This window comes from Mus caroli, unplaced genomic scaffold (genome assembly GCF_978045245.1).
Source record: "Mus caroli unplaced genomic scaffold, Mus_caroli_1 scaffold_14, whole genome shotgun sequence".
In the NCBI taxonomy this organism is placed as follows: domain Eukaryota; kingdom Metazoa; phylum Chordata; class Mammalia; order Rodentia; family Muridae; genus Mus; species Mus caroli.
Window position 1 is genome coordinate 98,117,055 of NW_028227269.1, and position 19,187 is coordinate 98,136,241.

The following is a 19,187-nucleotide window of genomic DNA, read 5'->3' on the forward strand; positions in this document are numbered from 1 at the left end:
GGAGGAAATTCTTTAAGTCTTCTCTGCTACTGTGTAGCTGCAGCTGTGATGATCAACTTTCGGTTATGTGGCTGCGGGTCCCCCCTGGCCAAATCAACCAGTTTCTCTGTCATGGGGGGCGGGGGGGGGGGACGGTCTCAGACAGTGATCCTTCAACCTCAAGGCTGTCCTTATTGTCTAGGCTAGGAACTGGGCTCAGGTCTGGATGTGCGACGGAGTAGGAAGGGTAGGGGACGTATTTTGGAACAAACCACTTTTAACCTAGAGTACAACCCCAAACTGCCCATTGACCACCATTGAGCACACACCTACAAGTAGATCCCACCTGGAAATCCACTTTTGAACCAGTGTCCACCTCCATCCTTGGTCACACCTCTGTGTCTCTTTGTTCTTCGTTCTTCCTTCTCATCTCCCATAAGCTAAAACCTCATTCTTCAAAACAGAACTGGGCCTTCCCCTGCAGAAGGACCCCCTGTAGGCTCTGGGTTGGCAGGTAGAGATGCCTTGAGTGTGTCTCCAATGTTTTGTGTGTTAAGGCTTAGTCTCTAGGTTAGCAATGCTGGGAGTTTGTAGTGGGAAGCCACAGGATGTGCTGCCCTCCAGAAGGAATTGATTCACTTCTTCAGAACCCCTGGGTCGTTCTCATGAGAGAGTTACTATAAAAAGAGCAAGATGGCTGCCTATCATCCTCGCTTCTGTTTTCTGTCTTTGCCATATGATCACTCTCTCGTACACATCCTCCCTCAATGACAACATCTGCCAGGACATGATGCATGCAGGAGAGTTGGCTCCGTGCCGTTCAAAGATTCTGCCTACAGAATTATGAGCTAAAGAAACGTCTTGTCGTTATGAAATGTCCAGCCTCGGGTATTTTGTCACCGTAACAGAAAACGGTGGGAAGCTGCTTTCCTCTATTGACTTCCTTTCTCATGGGTAACATAAGAAGTAGAAAGTGCTCAAATTCTCTGGAGAACATTGTAATTCAAAGAAGAAACGGCGAGCTACCATCCGATCAGCCATGAGGCATGTAGTTAGCCTAATATTTCTGAAGATTGTTCTGGTACTGTTACATGATATAATGTAACATTTGAAATGCCTCTTCTGTCATATGGAAATCAGAGCTGCAGTGATCTCCAGGAACACACTCCGAATTGGTGAGAATGTCAGGAGATACCCAAATTTAGATTCTTAACTCTCTCTAACTTCCCCTCAATCAACCCTGTCTCCCTCCAAGGCCCTGACCCTAGCTGATGGATTCTTCTACCAGCTACCAGGTAAGGTAGATTACTCTGGCCACAGAATTATGACAAGCCGTTTGAAATGAAGGTAGCCTGCCCTCAGTGCCCCTGGTTCCTGAATTGGAGTGTGTCAGGGTGAGTCCTGAGGAGCTCATTCCTTAGCAAGCTCCTTGGGGGAGTGTGCAAGCCTACTGCAGCTCAGGAGCTCTGCCCTGCAGGATCTTTAGTTCACTCTGCTTTTTGTTTTTTTAATATTTTTATTAGGTATTTTCCTCATTTACATTCCCAATGCTATCCCAAAAGTCCCCCATACCCTCCCTCCCACTTCCCTACCCACCCACTCCCACTTTTTGGCCCTGGCGTTCCCCTGTACTGGGGCATATAAAGTTTGCAAGTCCAATGGGCCTCTCTTTCCAGTGATAGCTGACTAGGCCATCTTCTGATTCATATGCAGCTAGAGTCAAGAGCTCCGGGGTACTGGTTAGTTCATCATGTTGTTCCACCTATAGGGTTGCAGATCCCTTTAGCTCCTTGGGTACTTTCTCTAGCTCCTCCATTGGGGACCCTGTGATCCATCCAATAGCTGACTGTGAGCATCCACTTCTGTGTTTGCTAGGCCCCACATAGTCTCACAAAAGACAGCTATACCTGGGTCCTTTCAGCAAAATCTTGCTAGTGTATGCAAGGGTGTCAGCGTTTGGAAGCTGATTATAGGGTGGATCCCTGGATATGGCAGTCTCTAGATGGTCCATCCTTTCGTCACAGCTCCAAACTTTGTCTCTGTAACTCCTTCCATGGGTGTTTTGTTCCCAATTCTAAGAAGGGGCAAAGTGTCCACACTTTGGTCTTCATTCTTCTTGAGTTTCATGCGTTTAGCAAATTGTATCTTATATCTTGGGTATCCTAAGTTTCTGGGCTAATATCCACTTATCAGTGAGTACATATTGTGTGAGTTCCTTTGTGATTGTGTTACCTCACTCAGGATGATGCCCTCCAGGTCCATCCATTTGCCTAGGAATTTCATAAATTCATTTTTTTAATAGCTGAGTAGTACTCAATTGTGTAAATGTACCACATTTTCTGTATCCATTCCTCTGTTGAGGGGCATCTGGGTTCTTTCCAGCTTCTGGCTATTATAAATAAGGCTGCTATGAACATAGTGGAGCATGTGTCCTTCTTACCAGTTGGGACATCTTCTGGATATATGCCCAGGAGAGGTATTGCAGGGTCCTCCGGTAGTACTATGTCCAGTTTTCTGAGGAACCGCCAGACTGATTTCCAGAGTGGTGTACAAGCTTGCAATCCCACCAACAATGGAGGAGTGTTCCTCTTTCTCCACATCCTCGCCAGCATCTGCTGTCACCTGAATTTTTGATCTTAGCCATTCTGACTGGTGTGAGGTGGAATCTCAGGGTTGTTTTGATTTCACTCTGCTTTATCTCTCTGGATCCGTCAGGGTTCTCCAGAGAGAGACAGACCGAAGAAATACATCTTACAAAGTCTTTATTAGATTGGCTTACAGGACCTTGGCTAGGCAGTCCAGCATGGGCCATTTGCATGCTGGAGAGGCTGAGGACCCACGAAGCTGGTTGCCAATTTCATACCAAAAAACCCAGAAGATTGAATGGTTTTCACATTGCAATGGTAAAAAGCTAAGAAGCCGGAGCCCAATGTCAGCAAAGAGTGTCGACACCAGCAAGGAGTGAAGGCAAGAGGAGGCACTGGCAGAGGCTGTGTGTCTCTTAGTTGATCCCAGATCCAATGAGTCGACAATTCTAACCATCTTACAGAGCTTCCATCCTTCCTGAAGCCGGACAACAGTGTCTGCTATTGGGCATGACTCCAAAAATGGTTGGCCTGATTTTATCAACCACTTACATTGTTTCTGGTACTTGATCTCCAAGGCCAGGTTCAAAGCCCAAGTGATGACTTCCCAGGGGAAGCATATCTTGGCTGGGAACACTTGACCTTGGATATTCATTCTCTGTGCTTACAGCGTTTTCTTTAGGAGCCTCTAGTCAAGGACTTTATCCTCAGACATTTGTCTTTTATATCCAAAGAAGTCTTCTCAGTGGAAGGAAATGTAAAGTAAGGCAGCGGAAGACACCTTCAGAACAGCTTGCGCCCGCCATAGGGGCATCCTTCTTAAAGATTCATTAGATGAAGAAATCGGCTTTACAAGCGGCATACACATAGCATGAAAATGCTTCTGTGAGCCAGTCGTAGAATGTGTGAAGGGTTCGTATTAGCCTATGAAACACGGGGCAGTCAGGAATGGTGAATCTGATGGCTTTAAAACATGATGTATGAACCAATTCTAAGTGGCTCTGCCATTTAGTCATTATCCCGAGCTTTTGTCCCCGCCGGCAAGAACACACTCAGGACAACCGGAATCTTCTGCAGCAAAGCTTTATTGCTTACTTCTCAGGAAGATCTCGACCCCAGAAAATGGAGTCCCTTATATAGCACTCAGTCATGACGTTTCAGCACCTGATGTGGCGTGACAGCTCTTGATTCGTTGCTCGCTCATCACACCACTATTACACCCCGAGAATGGGCAGTGACTAGGAGTGAGTTCACTCTCGCACTTGCGCACAAGGCTTGTTTACTAGTTTGTCACAGCGGAGGCCAGCGCCATCTTATAATGGTGATTGCTCGCGGCACGCGCACGGCTCTCCACAGCGATTGCTCGCTGCACGCTGCACGCTGCACGGCTTTCCACATCTCCCCCTTTTTATTTTATTAAATTGAGGCTGGACTAGGTCTGTGTAATTATGCCCATCCGCTGTGGCTCCTGTCTTAGGTCGTTCCTCCAATGTCACAGCCTTTTCCTGTCATAGGGTAACCCTATCGCCACTGGGCCCCGTGTCTTAGGATGATCTGTGCATGAGGAAAGTTGCCCGTCCCTGGATACCGCAGTGCTATGTGACAGTAACTACTAAATGACCTAGGGCGAACTCTACAAAAGAGGCCAGCCACCAATGTCAACTAATTTTTGAGCATAGATAGCCAGATTTCGGGGGAGGCGCCTTGCTCAATGGCAGCAAGTGCTTGAGCTATCACAACCTTGTCACGTGTTTGTTGGGTTCTGAGCTTGCAAACCAACCAGAGCATGAACACAAGTCCACAGCAGGTGGCAACGCCAAATAAACCCACCCCCACCCATTCCTTAAAATAAGAAAATGCAGATGAAATCCAGGAGGAGAGGCCCTCTGTCAATGACAGGTCCACTCGCGTTGAGTTGATCTTTAAAACTGCCACCCTCAGGGCCTCAAGAGTCTCATCGAATCCCTCAGACCAATTTCCTGCAAGATACAAGGAAAGCTGTCTAGACAGATTAGCTGCATAAGTAAAATTTTCATATTGGACACTGGTAATACACAGGGCTTCCAGTTTTCTTTCACAACCCAACTGGGCCATCTGGTATAGAACTCCTATCTGTTCTTCTGTCAAGTCAAGGCGCTGATTCAATATCATCAGCCCTCCCTTTAACTTGGTACTAGCAGAAGTTTGGACAGTGATGGCATCAGCCAGATCTGCTGAAAGCTGATTTAATTTTGTGCCTGATTGAACCGTACTAACCATAGCATACCCTGCAGCTGTAGCAGCAGCTGCACTGGCTGAAATTGCTATGATCACGGCAGCAGTAATTCCAAAATCTCTTTTTTGTCGAAACAGGGATAAGGTGGAGGGTGTTTCCACCGGAACCGGGATCCAACGTGGGATCCGTGCTACCATGGCACGGGTGTTCTTTGTTATGTCCCAACATTGAGAAATCCAACAAGAATCATTGGAACAGACTTCAAATGAATCATTTGAAAGAATAAACAAGAAAGGGGGGTAAACACAGACTGGGGTAGATGGATAATTAATCTGGTTTACCAAAGTTTTATTGAACCCAGTGATCTCTACACTGGTATTAGTATATCCATAAGAATCCTGGGAGGCAGCATGTATTCCCCAATACTGAGCAAATCTTGAGATTCCATTAAAAGAAGCTTTTCCAACTGCTCCTCCCTGGATAAAGATCAAAGGATTGAGTTCTGTACAACTGCCATTGACTCCACAAAGCACCCACTTGTGAAAGGGATGCATTCTAAAGTCCTGTATGAAAAGTCCCTTTTTCATAACAAATTCCTTCTCTGGATCATCTATCATGTTGGGAGAAAAGGAAAAGGTTTTACTCTGATCTGCCCAACGAGTGATGGAGGATTTAAATCAGACCAAGGCAATATCAGCCCTTCATCTTCCAAGCTACAATGAGGGGCTATTTTTGGTTGGTGGGGACGTTCTTTGTCTGAAAAGTTAGGTGGTAGAAATTTACCATTAACCCAAATTGCCTCCTGCCAAAAGGTCCGATTTGTAAAGGTTATATCTGCATTGGAAGTATCTTGGGTTGTGCTTACCCAACCTCCTCGGTGCTCATTAAACTTCCCCAAAGCTCGAGCTGTGAGGTTGATACATTTTCCTGGTCCATTCATTTGAAAACATAAAGAACCCTGTTCTAATAAAGAGCGATTTTCCCCTAATGGTGCTCGGGTGGGATCATAGGGTAGATATGGCAAATCTAATGTTTTATTAGTAGTAAAGAATTTTGGAAAAACTATAGCATTATGGCGAACTGGCATTGGTTTAGGGAAAGTCGAGAGAATGGCCCATCTCTGTTCGCCCCTCATACTAGGAACCTGAGACAAGTTCAGCATTGTCAGGATCAGGAGCAGTCCTCGGGAGGTCTGCATCTTCTGCACCATCCTTGATGAATATCTTGCGGGTGAGTCGTTCCGGCAGCCAAAATGGGTTGTCTTCACTCTTCGGAAAAACACAAACAGCTCCCCTGGATCTTATCAAAATAGGATCCGGGCCTTTCCACAGACCAGTTAAGACATCCTTCCATTTGACCATTTCTTTTGGTCTATCAGGGTCTGAGCTATGTCGATCAGCTGCAGAGCGACCTTGCTCGTCAAGATTCAAAAAATTGAGTGTAAAGAGTGCCATAGATACAGCTACTCTTGGCACTGAGGGCAGAGTCTCATCAACTCCCCTTTTTTGTTTTATGAGATAAGACTTAAGTGTACGGTGAGCACGTTCCACAATGCCTTGTCCTTGAGGATTATAAGGAAGGCCAGTCAAGTGAGTGACATCCATTTGATGACAAAATTGCTGAAATTTAGTAGAGGTATATGCTGGCCCATTATCAGTTTTAAGAATTGTGGGCTTGCCCCAAGCACTCCATGCTTCTAAACAGTGCTGTATAACATGAGAGGCTTTCTCACCTGTTAAAGGTGTAGCAAACATAACACCAGAGCAGGTGTCAATGGAAACATGTAAATATTGATTTCTTCCAAAGGAGGAAATATGAGTGACATCCATTTGCCAGACCTGTAATGGTCTGATGCCTCGGGGGTTTACCCCTACATGAGGAGTAGGCAGAAATTGACAACAGTTTTGACATTGGGTGACAATGTCACGAGCTTCTTTCCTAGTTAAAGTGAAACGGCGGCGTAATGTTTCAGCCGTCACGTGGAAGCGTTTATGAAACTCCCTTGCAGCCTCTGACTGCGAGGACAGAGCAGCAGCCACTATTCTAGTAGCTTTGTCTGCCAAGTCATTTCCATGAGACATGGGGCCAGGAAGGCCAGAATGAGCCCTAACATGAGTAATATACACAAGATGTCTTCTATGTAACAAGGCTGACTGAATTTGCTGAAAAATGTGAGCAAGCTTGCTAGAGGGTCTAATTAAGCCAGCAACTTCAAGCATATTAACTGCATTGACCACATATGAAGAGTCAGATACAATATTGAGCAGTCCCGGAAAAGTTTCAAGAACTTCTAGAACTACCAAACATTCTACAACCTGGGGTGATGTCTCATTATATTGTTTAGATGTTACTTGGCCATTTACTACATATGCACCTATGCCAGATTTGGATCCATCTGTATACACTACTACCCCATCTGGAAGTGGGTGTTTGGCTGTTATTACTGGAAACACTATGGCTTGGCTTAAGGCAAATTGTAAAATTGGATGTTTTGGATAATGATTATCAATTTGTCCTGAATAAGAGGCAACCAAGACTGCCCAATCGTTTGTTGTTGCTGCCAGGGTTTGAACTTGAGCAGAAGTATAAGGTACGATTAGCATATGAGGTTCTTTCCCAAAATAAGTAATAGCTGCTTTTATCCCCCTAAGTGCAAGTTGAGCAATTGCATTAGGATACCACTCAATGATTTTTGCAGGGGAAGCATTAGGATGGACCCACAATAAGGGTCCTTTTTGCCATAAGACTGCTGTTGGTAACTGTGCAGTTTTTAATATGCACAATTCAAATGACTTTGACTCCTCAATGCGTTGTAATTGAGCATCTTGTAAGGCCTTTTCTATCGTTTGTAAAGCTTGACATGCAGTTGGGGTAAGTGCTCTGTGGGAGGAGATGTGGGTATCTCCCTCTAATATGTCAAATAAGGGCTTTAATTCTGCTGATGGAATTTTCAAAAATGGTCTTAGCCAATTAATATCTCCTAGCAATTTTTGGAAATCATTCAAGGTATGTAGTTGATCTTTGCGAATCTCTAATTTTTGAGGAACAATTTTGTCAGGATAAATGAGTGACCCTAGGAAGGCTCCCATTCGAGCAACTTGCACCTTTTCAGTGGCCACCTGCAATCCCCATTGCCCTAACGTTTTTATTAATATAGGGTATGCATCTTGCAATAACTTTGAATTTTTATGGCAAATCAAAATGTCATCCATATAAATTATCACCTGTAATGATGGAAAATGCTCTCTAACTGACTTAAGTGCCAATTGCACATACAGTTGACACATGGTGGGGCTATTCGCCATCCCCTGAGGTAGGACCTTCCATTGGTATCTTTGATCCGGTTCTAAATGATTAATGGCTGGGATGGTAAATGCAAATCTTTGCCTATCTTGAGGGCATAAAGGTATAGAGAAAAAGCAATCTTTAATATCTATAATTATAATTTCCCAATTTTTGGGTAAGGCAGAAAGCAATGGTAGCCCTCGCTGAACTGGTCCAAATAGACGCATTTGTGCATTAATGGCTCTAAGATCATGTAATAAGCGCCATTTGCCAGATTTTTTCTTAATTACGAAAATAGGTGTATTCCAGGGTGAGGTAGAGGGCTCTAAATGACCCAAGCGTAGCTGTTCAGAAATTAGTTTTGTAGCTGCTTCTAACTTTTCAGAGGAGAGAGGCCATTGAGGAACCCATACAACTTCCTCTGTAAGCCATGGTATGGGCATGGAGCCCTCAACGGCCCCTAGAAAAAACCCAAACCTTGTCTCCCATTATTACCTTTTTGAGGGATAGGTTCAAGTTTACCCTGCTCTCCTTTCCCTAATCCCCTTCCTTCTTTATAGCCCATTTTCTTCATTATTTGAACAGCTTGTGGCGAGTATTCATTAGTCAAGGTCAGTCCTAGTGCCTGTAAAATGTCTCTCCCCCAGAGATTTACTGGGAGTGGTAAAACATAGGGAGTGAATCGTCCTGTTTGACCTTCAGGAGCTGTCCAGCTCAAAGAACGGGAACTAATAGTGGGACAGGACTGATAACCTAAATCTTGCAAAGAACGTGATGACTGAGTAACGGGCCAAGTTTTTGGCCACCATTGGGAAGACAGGATACTTTTATCTGCTCCTGTGTCTAAAATCCCTTTAAATTGTTTTCCTTCTATAACTAATTCTAAGAATGGCCTGGAGTCAAGAGGCATCACTAAGTAAGCAGAATCATTTCCAGTAGAACCAATCCCTCTGGTAGCTCGAGGGACACCAGAGGAAGGAAAACAGCCATGTAGGCTTGGCAAAATTATTAACTGAGCTATTCTATCCCCTTGTGAAATAGAAAAGACACCCTGAGGACAGGAACAGAGAACTTGAAGTTCCCCTTCATAGTCTTGATCTACGACTCCAGGGTGAACAATAAGACCTTGTAAGGTAAGGGAGGCCCGGCCCAATATTAGGCCAACACTCCCGGATGGCAGAGGTCCTTTATAGTCAGTAGGAATAGGCTGTACCCCCATTTGGGGCATTAGCATGAATCGGGTGGTGGTACGGAGGTCCAACCCAGCTGATCCTTCTGTTGCCCTGCGGACTGTGGGGTCCACCTTTTGCCTGTCGAGGTCCCATATGTTTTCGGGCCCTGAGACCTGAGGGCCCTGTACTGGTTTTTTGGAATGGTCTCATTATCTACTGCTTGAGGGAATCCTGGCTGCAGGGGCCTGCCTCGAATGTCCCTGACTGAACGACAATCTCTAGCCCAATGATATCCTTTTCCACACTTAGTACACAGTCCTGGTGCTCTCCTTTTGACAAGGGCTCTACAGTCCTTTTTTAAGTGTCCTGGTTTGCCACAATTATAGCAGAGTTTGAGCTCAGCCATGTCAGGGCGTTTTTGCCCTTGTAGAATGGCAGCTGCTAAACCTGCATTAGTGAGTGGCCCTCCAAGCTCACGGCAAACCTTCAACCAATCCTGCAGTCCCTTGCTCTTTCTAGGTGTAATAGCCGCCCTGCATTCCTGGGTAGCCTGTTCATAGATCAACTGTTCAATTAAAGGCATAGCTGTTTCTGGATCCCCAAAAATTCTCCCTGCCGCTTCTGTCATTCTAGCCACAAAATCTGAGAATGACTCCTGTGCGCCCTGGGTGATCTTGGTCAAATGCCCACTTGCCTCTCCCTTCTTAGAGAGTGCCTTCCATGCCTTAACTGCAGCAGCTGAGATCTGAGCATAAGCTCCCCAATGGTAATTTGTCTGGTTATTAGCGTGTTGTCCCTGACCTGTAAGCAACTCAAAAGTCCATGTTCCTTGGTCCCCTTCAACATTGGCATTGGCCCTTGCCTGTGCTTGGCAGGAGTCTTGCCACAAAGCTTTCCATTCTAAATACATTCCCATGTTAGGAGATGCGGCTTTTACTACAGTCATCCAATCGCCGGGGGTCATTGCCAGAGTCGCAAGCCTTTCGACTTGGGCTACAGTAAAGTTGGCATTGACTCCATAGTTACGAACTGACTCTGCTAATTCTTTAATCTGTATATACTCCACTGGGGCATGAACGCGTCCACCCTCTGCGCCTTCGAAGACTGGGAACGCTTGCTGCACTTTTCTCTGTTCCTCTTTTGAAATGAATGAGTCTGATTGATACCTCTGCACGTAGGGCGGAGGTGTACTAGGACCCAGAGGTTGCGGATCTGAAGATCGCATAGTGATTTGACATTTGTCTCTAGCTACTTTTGCTTTCTTTATGTTATTCTGTAACTGATTAGCTCGTCTTTCATCTGGCTGGTATCTTTCTTCCTCTAAGTCTGTCTCCTCAGAGGAGCTAAGTTCCTTATCCAATTCTGAGCTACTGACAGCTAGTGCCTTAAACTCATCTAATGGCGGGTAGAGGCTCCTTTCCTTATGTGCCTCTCCAGTTCTTTCTCTCTTCTTCTCTCCCTTTACATCCCTTTTTCTAATCTCTCCCAAGGCATTCTTTCCTTTGTATCTCTTTTCCTCGGGCTCAAGGCCCGTGGAAAGGCCTAAATTCTTCGGTGCACCTTGTTTCGTCCCAACTTTCAATCTCTCTCCCCACTCTGCCTCTGATAGACTGTCTTGAATTTCGTCCAAAATCTTCTGCCCTGCTTCTACCATCTGCTCACAATCCTCATCTGTTAAGCACGATCTCACCAATTTCCATAACGGCATGACCCCTGCTTTAAGTTTGCCGTTCTTCTGTTCCCTAACTAGATCTCCTTTCAGTTTATCCCAAGAAGTGACAGTTAACGAACCTGAGCAAGCATACCATGGTGCCACACGGTCTACCTCCCTGACAAATGCCTCTATACTCTTAGTGGCGATTTTTAGGCCACACTGCTTCAGGACTGACCTTAACGCCACTACTACAGAGTGAGAAATTCCCATTCTGCCGCTATCCAGTCCTGACCGTGACTGAAACTAATCACTGTCCAGGCACTGTCCAGGTGCTGTCCGAGCCTGACTGCGACTGGGAACCAGTCAGCAGTTCCAGCGGTGGAAACAAAACGAAACTGAAAGGGAAAGTGCGATCGCCGTGCAAACAATCATAAGGGCATCTAACTCTGGAGAAATTTCAAGACAATACTTACCTTGCAGAGCTGTAGTGTCCCGCAGTTCTGATTCCGCCCCGCGAACGAGGGATCTTCCTTGCGCCGGTGTGATGGTAGTTCCCGGGTCTTCGGCGCCACTTATCCCGAGCTTTTGTCCCCGCCGGCAAGAACACACTCAGGACAACCGGAATCTTCTGCAGCAAAGCTTTATTGCTTACTTCTCAGGAAGATCTCGACCCCAGAAAATGGAGTCCCTTATATAGCACTCAGTCATGACGTTTCAGCACCTGATGTGGCGTGACAGCTCTTGATTCGTTGCTCGCTCATCACACCACTATTACACCCCGAGAATGGGCAGTGACTAGGAGTGAGTTCACTCTCGCACTTGCGCACAAGGCTTGTTTACTAGTTTGTCACAGCGGAGGCCAGCGCCATCTTATAATGGTGATTGCTCGCGGCACGCGCACGGCTCTCCACAGCGATTGCTCGCTGCACGCTGCACGCTGCACGGCTTTCCACAAGTCATTTCCCTATTATATGACCTTAAAGTGGTTAAGAGACATATTATTCAGATCTCCACTATCGTGACAAAGTATTTGAAATAAGGAACTCTTAAAAGGACAGATTTAGGGCACGCATGGTGACTCACTTGCCACGTAAGCCTGATAACCAGAGTCCAATTGCCAAATTCCACGATGGAAAAAAAGAACAGACGCCCAAAAGTTGCTTGTTGACCTGCACACACACACACACACACACACACACACACACACACACTGATAATGATGATTAGAATAATAACATAATATTTATTTTGGCTCATGGTTTTAGGAATTACAGTTCATGGTCTCTTGGCCTGATGTCTTTAAGCCTGTGGTAAGGCACGAACAGCCTAGCCATAGTACATGAGAAAATAGCCCACCTCCTGGAAGCTGAAAAGCAGAGAGGGAAGAGGACAGGGAGAACAAGAAGCAGAGAGAAAGAGGGGAGGGAGGGAGGGAGAGAATGCACAGGCCCAGGCCCCAGTGACGTAACTTCCTCTCATTCCACCCCAGGACTTAATGTTTCCACCACTGCCCAGTGAAGCTGCTGTCACGTGGCCTTTGGGGATTTCAAATGCAGTCTATCACATGGTAGGCATGCAGGGACCTTGGTCTCATGTCTGGTATTTTGGAGGTTATAGTAAGTTGATGTCATTATCAACAAATGACAACTGCTACATATTTATTCCCAATTTGCTTCCAGACAATGTGTGACAACTTCTCTGTCCCTTCAAAGAATTCGCGAGTCGCCAAAAGTGGAAGCACTCTCGTAATACACAAAAGGTTTTCCCTCCTTTGGTTGATTTGAGAAATGTTCTCTTGAGGAAACACTTACATAACAAATGATGGTGGGGGGAGTCTGTTAACTATTAAAAGAGACAAAAGAGATGTCTGCACTGTGAGAGAACCCAGTTCATACAGGGTATCTGTAGAAAGGTGTTTCTGAGAGAGATGAATACAGATCAGGCTTATCTGATGTTTAGGAATTAGATTTTATTAGGTGTGGTAATAGAACAGTGGTTATGGTAGACAAACAAAGTCCTTGGCAGTCAGAGATGCTCTTTGTCGATGAGTGAATTAGTGTGCTGTATGGTATTTGCTTTATAATTCTCCAGCAAAGAGTGTTGACGTATAGCACTGTGGTAGAACACTTGCTTAGTATGGATCCGATCCTGTGTGTGTGTGTGTGTGTGTGTGTGTGTGTGTGTGTGTGTTCATTCTTTTTTTAAAGATTTATTTATTATTATATCTAAGTACACTGTAGCTGTCTTCAGATGCACCAGAAGAGGGCGTCAGATCTCATTACAGGTGGTTGTGAGCCACCATGTGTTTGCTGGGATTTGAACTCAGGACCTTCGGAAGAGCAGTCGGTGCTCTTAACCACTGAGCCATCTCTCTAGCCCGTGTGTATTCATTCTTTGCCTTTGTTTCTTTCTGTTGTTGATAATGTGATAAAATGCCCTGACAACGGAAACTCCAAGAGGAAAGAAAAAGCTTATTTCAGCTCACAGTTCAAGGATTCGGTCCACGATGGCAGGGAAGTCACAACTGCTTGAAGGACAGGAGCTGGTCACAATCAAGAATCAGAGAGCAACAAATGCTTATGTTCAGCTTACTTTCTCCATTTTATATAGTCCAGAATCCAAGCTTAGGGAATGGAGCCACCCACCTCAATTAACCTAAGTGGGATAGCCCCACCAGCATGCAAAGGCGTAGGCTAGGATAGAAAAGTAACTGGTACCACAGCTAGTATCTGCGCTGCCCTCCAAATCTGTGTGCTAACATTTGAGTCCCCAGCCTAGGAGAAATGGTGGAACCTTTAGAGATGGGGCTTACTGGGAGGAAGTTAGGCTACTCAGGGAGAATATCCTTTTTTAATTAGGTATGTGTGTCAGTGGGGATGTGCAGTTGAGTGCAGGTGTCCCAGAGGCTAAAAGGGTCAGAAGTCAGAGGTGGAAGGAGAGGAGGTAGTCCAGGAAGTTGTCCTCTGACCTCCACACATGCACTGTGCCAGCCATGCATGTGCCTACGCATACATGTCATATGCACACACATTCACATGGCAATAATGATGATAAATATTTTAACTTAAAAAAAAAAACTAAAGTCTACAACTATGCATACTTGCTTCATGCAATCCCTTCAGTTCCAGTGATGTCCTGTCCCCCTGACAGCTTAGTCAGGTGGGGAAGCACTGGCCTGGAAGACAATGAGATATTAAGTTCCAAATCTGGCCTTACAGCTTTGGGGAGTAACTTCCTTTCCCCACAGTCTTTTCTTCTGTCAAATAGGACCAGTAGACTAGTGATGCCCATTTTCCGGGAGTTTAGCCTGATCTCTGTTACTATAATGACATGTCCCAGGGAATAATCTTTTTAATCATGCATATGCATGGGTCGGGGGATGGGCCCAAGGCTTATAAGGAAAAGAAGTGTATTTAGCTAACAGTTGGAGAGGTCCCAGTCTGAGGGACCACAATCAGCAATGGCACCTTACTAGAAGAGCAGAGCCCTAAGATGGCAGGGATGGAAGTGTGCCATGACCCTCACATGGTCTCTCTCCTCCTTATAGATTCACCTCATTCAATTCAGGGGCTCAGTTCAGGTCATCTTATCTAAGCCTAACCATGCCACCAAAACCACACCCCAAAACTCCCACTTTTTATTAATTAATTTATTTATTCACTTTACATCCCCATCATAGTCCCCTCCCTCCTCTCCTCCCAGTACCACCCTTTCTCTCCCCTTCTCCAGTTTCCCCCTCCCCTTCTCTAAAGCCCCACCCCATGCCATACCAACCTGCCCTGGCCCACTTCTAAACATCACATTCACACTGTTGTCCGTCCTCCTCATAAGTAACAGGGAAGACTAAACTTCAACATGAGATTCCAGGGACATACACATTCCATGCAAACCCACAGCATTCATCCATGACAAGTCAGCCTAGCATGGGAAAGGACTTGGTCACAGGGCCTATGGCCTTTTTCTCTGCCAAGAAGGGACCCACTTATTCACTGTCCGTGGTGTCTTTTGTTTTAACCTTTATGGATATTTATTATTTCAGGTACAATGATTATATTGAGGTAAACACTTACGATCTATCTTCCACATGATTAAATTATCTACAACTCAGGCTAGTAGGTAGAAGCGGGGAAGCATAGCTTGACCACCTAAACTTAATTAGAGTTGCTTACAGAAAGATAGGCAGTTTATCAGTGTCTATAGCTGTAAAGAAAACATCTCTTCTTCCCCCAGCAACCATTAACTGTATCTACTTGGAGAGGTCACTCATAATCCCATCCCATACGCTTGCTAGTGTATTAAATAAATGAATCTTAATAAAAAAAAAATAAGAATCTTCACTGCAAGATGGCAGAGAGGACTTTGATTTTTGAAGCAAAGTTTCTAAAGGAGAGGTGATATTCTGATTTTTTTACTTTACTATCAAGGGTCCTAACACTCAAAAATCTCTATTCCATTGTTCCTTGTCTCTCACTCCTTCCTTACCAAATATCCCATTCATTCCTCTCTATACTATTTTGATATAAGCTAAACTCAATATCTTCCATTATCTTGGTCTGAGGTCTTTTGCTTCCCTATAAACCACAGGTCAGAACCATGATTTTAGTTGGAAAATTGAATGGTTATTAATTAAGTTATATCATTGGATGAGAAAGATAAGATTTGGGGAGATAAAAGACATTCCACAGTTGTGGCCCAAGCATGTATTGCATGGGCTCAGCCTTCTGCTTTCTATATTCTATGTACACTCACAAGCTCTCCTGGCTCAGAGAATCTACTGAGTCCATCAAAGAAAGTAACTACACGTTCCTTCAATATCTAGGAACTAATTGCCTAACGTGCTTGTGACTCAGTGATAAGGTGCTTGGGAAAGGTGGTCCCTTGACTTCATCTCCAGTCACCATAAAGTCATAACCCCAGAAGCCCTCTCAGTCCAAGATCTGATCTAACCATTTCCCAAGGGAACCTAGGGCAGGCAGCCACTAGTTGACCAGTAGCAACAAGACCAAGGGCAGGCTTGGGAGGAGATTCCAAGGAACGGATAATGGTTAAGGGTTGGCATCCCAGTGATGGGACACAATGAGGGAGATAAACTTGCAAATGAAGGGAAGGCATGAGGACCAGAGTTAGAACCTCTAATGCCGGTGCTCAGGAGGCAGAGACTGGGTGTTTGCAAGGCACCCTGACCAGCTAAGCTAGCAGGAGTCAGTGAGCTCCAGGTCCAGTGAAAGGCCTTGCCTCAACAAGTGAAGTGAACTGCACTTGAGGAAGATACCCAACATCCACTTCCGGTCCCCAAATGCACACACATGTGCACACACACACACACACTCACCATGTGCATACACACAGAAGAGGAGAAAAAGAGACCATCATTACTACTTGCATGCTCCTTCCTGGGTTTCCAAGACCCTCGGTGTAACCTTCCCAGAACCCCAAGACTGAGATGGATGCCCCTCTCTGCAGCTGCCAGGAAGTCCTGTAGCACTTCCAAGCCCCGTACTTACCATACAGTATACAAGTCATCCTGCAGAACCAGAGGTCCAGGGAGACAGAGCACTTCTGGCTTTATCCCTGGTTCTGTGTTTGTGGAATAAATGAATTCTTAAGAGTCTACAATCGCTTTTATTTTTGTAGGAGCTCTTGTGTCTCTGAACAGGGTCTGCTGATTATGGCTGCTCAAGTTCCATAGTGTACAAGAGCATCCAGCAAAAGGAGGGAAGGAGGCTGAGATCTAGTCTTATCCTTGTCACTAGGACTTTTTCACTCAGAGGAAGAGGGGCCTTTTCCCACTTCACACAATAGCGCCATACGGGCTTGCAACAGGCCAAAACTCTGTATGCTGAACCACTGCCTTCCAACAGAGATGGGGATTCTCTGCTTTCCTAGAAAGGCTAGGGCTGAGGGATTTTATAACTCTTGTTTCTTCCTGTCCTTCTCTGGTCTCCAAATCTTACACAACAGTGAGTCTCAACCTGTGGGTCATGATCCCTTTGGGGTTCGCATTTCAGATATCCTGCATGTCAGGTACTTACACTAGAATTCATAACAGTAGCAAACTTACAGTTATGAAGTAGCAACAAGATAATCTTATGGTGGAGGGGAGTCACCGAGCATGAGGAACCGCATTAAAGGGCCACAGGTTTAGGAAGGTCGAGAACCTCTGCTCTACACCAACTCCTCTCCCAGGAAGGCTCCCACTCATGCTTTTCTCCTCTGGTTTTTGTCTTCTTCAGGGTTTGGGATGACAACACCAGCCACAATGGGAGGGAAGATTTTTCTGATCTTTTATGGTCTCATTGGATGCGCAAGTACCATCCTCTTCTTCAACCTTTTCCTGGAGCGGCTGATCACAGTCATCGCCTGTGTCATGAGATCCTGTCATCAGCAGCAGCTGCGCAGACGTGGGGCTGTGACCCAGGACAACATGAAGGCCCCTGAAAAGGGGGAGGCGGACAGCCTGACTGGCTGGAAGCCCTCTGTGTACTATGTCATGCTGATCCTATGCTTGGCATCAGTGGCCATCTCCTGCGGAGCCTCTGCTCTGTACACCACCATGGAGGGCTGGAGCTACTTTGACTCGGTCTACTTCTGTTTTGTGGCTTTCAGCACCATTGGCTTCGGGGACCTGGTGAGCAGCCAGAATGCTCAGTATGAGAGCCAAGGACTCTACCGCTTCTTCAATTTCTTCCTCATCCTCATGGGCGTCTGTTGCATCTACTCTTTGTTCAACGTCATCTCCATCCTGATCAAACAGACTGTGAACTGGATCCTGAGGAAACTGGATAGTGGGTGCTTCCCACCATGCCAAAGAGGACTCCTGCGGTCCAGGAGGAATGTGGTGATGCCGGGTAACATCCGGAACAGGTGCAACATCTCCATAGAGACGGACGGGGTAATGGAAAGTGACACTGATGGACGACGTCTCTCGGGGGAGATGATCTCCATGAAGGACACCAACAAGGTCTCCCTGGCCATCCTGCAGAAGCAGTTGTCTGAGATGGCCAATGGGGGACCCCACCAGAACAGTGCATCCTCCCGGGATGATGAGTTCTCAGGGGGAGTGGGAGCCTTTGCAGTAATGAATAACAGGCTGGCAGAGACCAGTGGAGATAGGTAGGAACCAGAAGTAGCTGCTAGATGAAGAAACCCAGGGCACGTGGGGGATAAGACACTGTTACACCACTGGTAAGCTCAGCTGTGTCTCTGGCTGTTGCAATTAATATCTCCAGTCCAGGTTTTGAAATCTGGCCTTGGCCTCGGGCAAGAGTAGCCTCTCACAGTTGAGGACTGGAGCCTCTTTCCCTGGCTCTTACTTTACTTTTGAATTCCAAGTTTGACATTTGGAACTGCTGGAACTCGCCTTCCTCCAGAGTTGTAATGGTCTGAGGGAGACCGGTCCAGTTTTGGTTTCTCCACCATGATCCATTCTTAGGAAGGGAGAGCCCCCAAAAAGCCTGCTTCTTTCCTGGAACGTGAGTGGCTGAACTTCACCCAGCCCCTCAAGAAAAGGCAACGAACATTCCAGAGTGTCTCTGGGCCTTCTGTTTGCTGGGCTTCCTTCCAAGCATATCTATCGTTGGTTCCATTGATGGGGACACCATCTCATCTTCTCTTATACCTGCTTCTCTGTTTGGGAGTCTTGGTTTCGTTTTTGTTTTGTTTCCTATTTGACTAATATATCTTTTGGATCTTATGTGATAAGAAAACTAAATCCACCTTCAAACCTTTAAGCTTGGCAGTGAGTAGAGGAAGAGGGAAACTCCATCTTGTAACTAAAGCCCACAGCTTACTATGTCTGCTCTGAATGGTTACACGGATCGTGTCATTTTACCAGGGCTTGGAGCCTGTTGTAGAGGCAACTGACTATTTATTAGAGTTGAACATTTAATAAATTCTCATTTTGTTAACTACGAGGCCATGAGTAATCATTGCAGACAGTGTAAAGGAAGCTGGACCTATGAGCCTCATGATGGAGTCTGAGCTGGAGCCTAACATTCCAGGCCACATAATGAAGTATGGCTTTCTGGTCCCATCTGCTGCAGGGCTGGCTTCTGAGACTGTGCCAAGGCCAAAGATGTGAAACTCCCAGACCATTACAGATAGCCTCCTTCCTAGGAATGGAGGTTGCTAGTCTTCTGAAATGCAAGAGAAAAACATGTAAGGCATAGCAGGAATGATTTTTTTACAAGATTAAAATGGGTATACACAGCACTCCCAGAAGTGATTAGGTGGACCAGAAAAGAAGACAGCAGAAAACCAGTCAAGAGAAGGGCAGATCCGAGCTTGCGAGCTCAGGG

At 45.7% G+C, this 19,187-nt stretch overlaps 1 protein-coding gene across 1 annotated transcript in view; it reads left to right on the forward strand.

Annotated features, from left to right (window-relative positions):
* Positions 1–18,746, forward strand: part of Kcnk13 (potassium two pore domain channel subfamily K member 13) — a 118,528-nt gene extending 99,782 nt beyond the window's left edge. Inside the window, exon 3 of the mRNA XM_021179416.2 lies at positions 17,124–18,746. Within this exon, the coding sequence (XP_021035075.1) occupies positions 17,124–18,007 (884 nt within the window). The 3' untranslated portion in view covers positions 18,008–18,746. The remainder of the gene's footprint in view (positions 1–17,123) is intronic.
* The last annotated feature ends 441 nt before the right edge of the window (positions 18,747–19,187 follow it).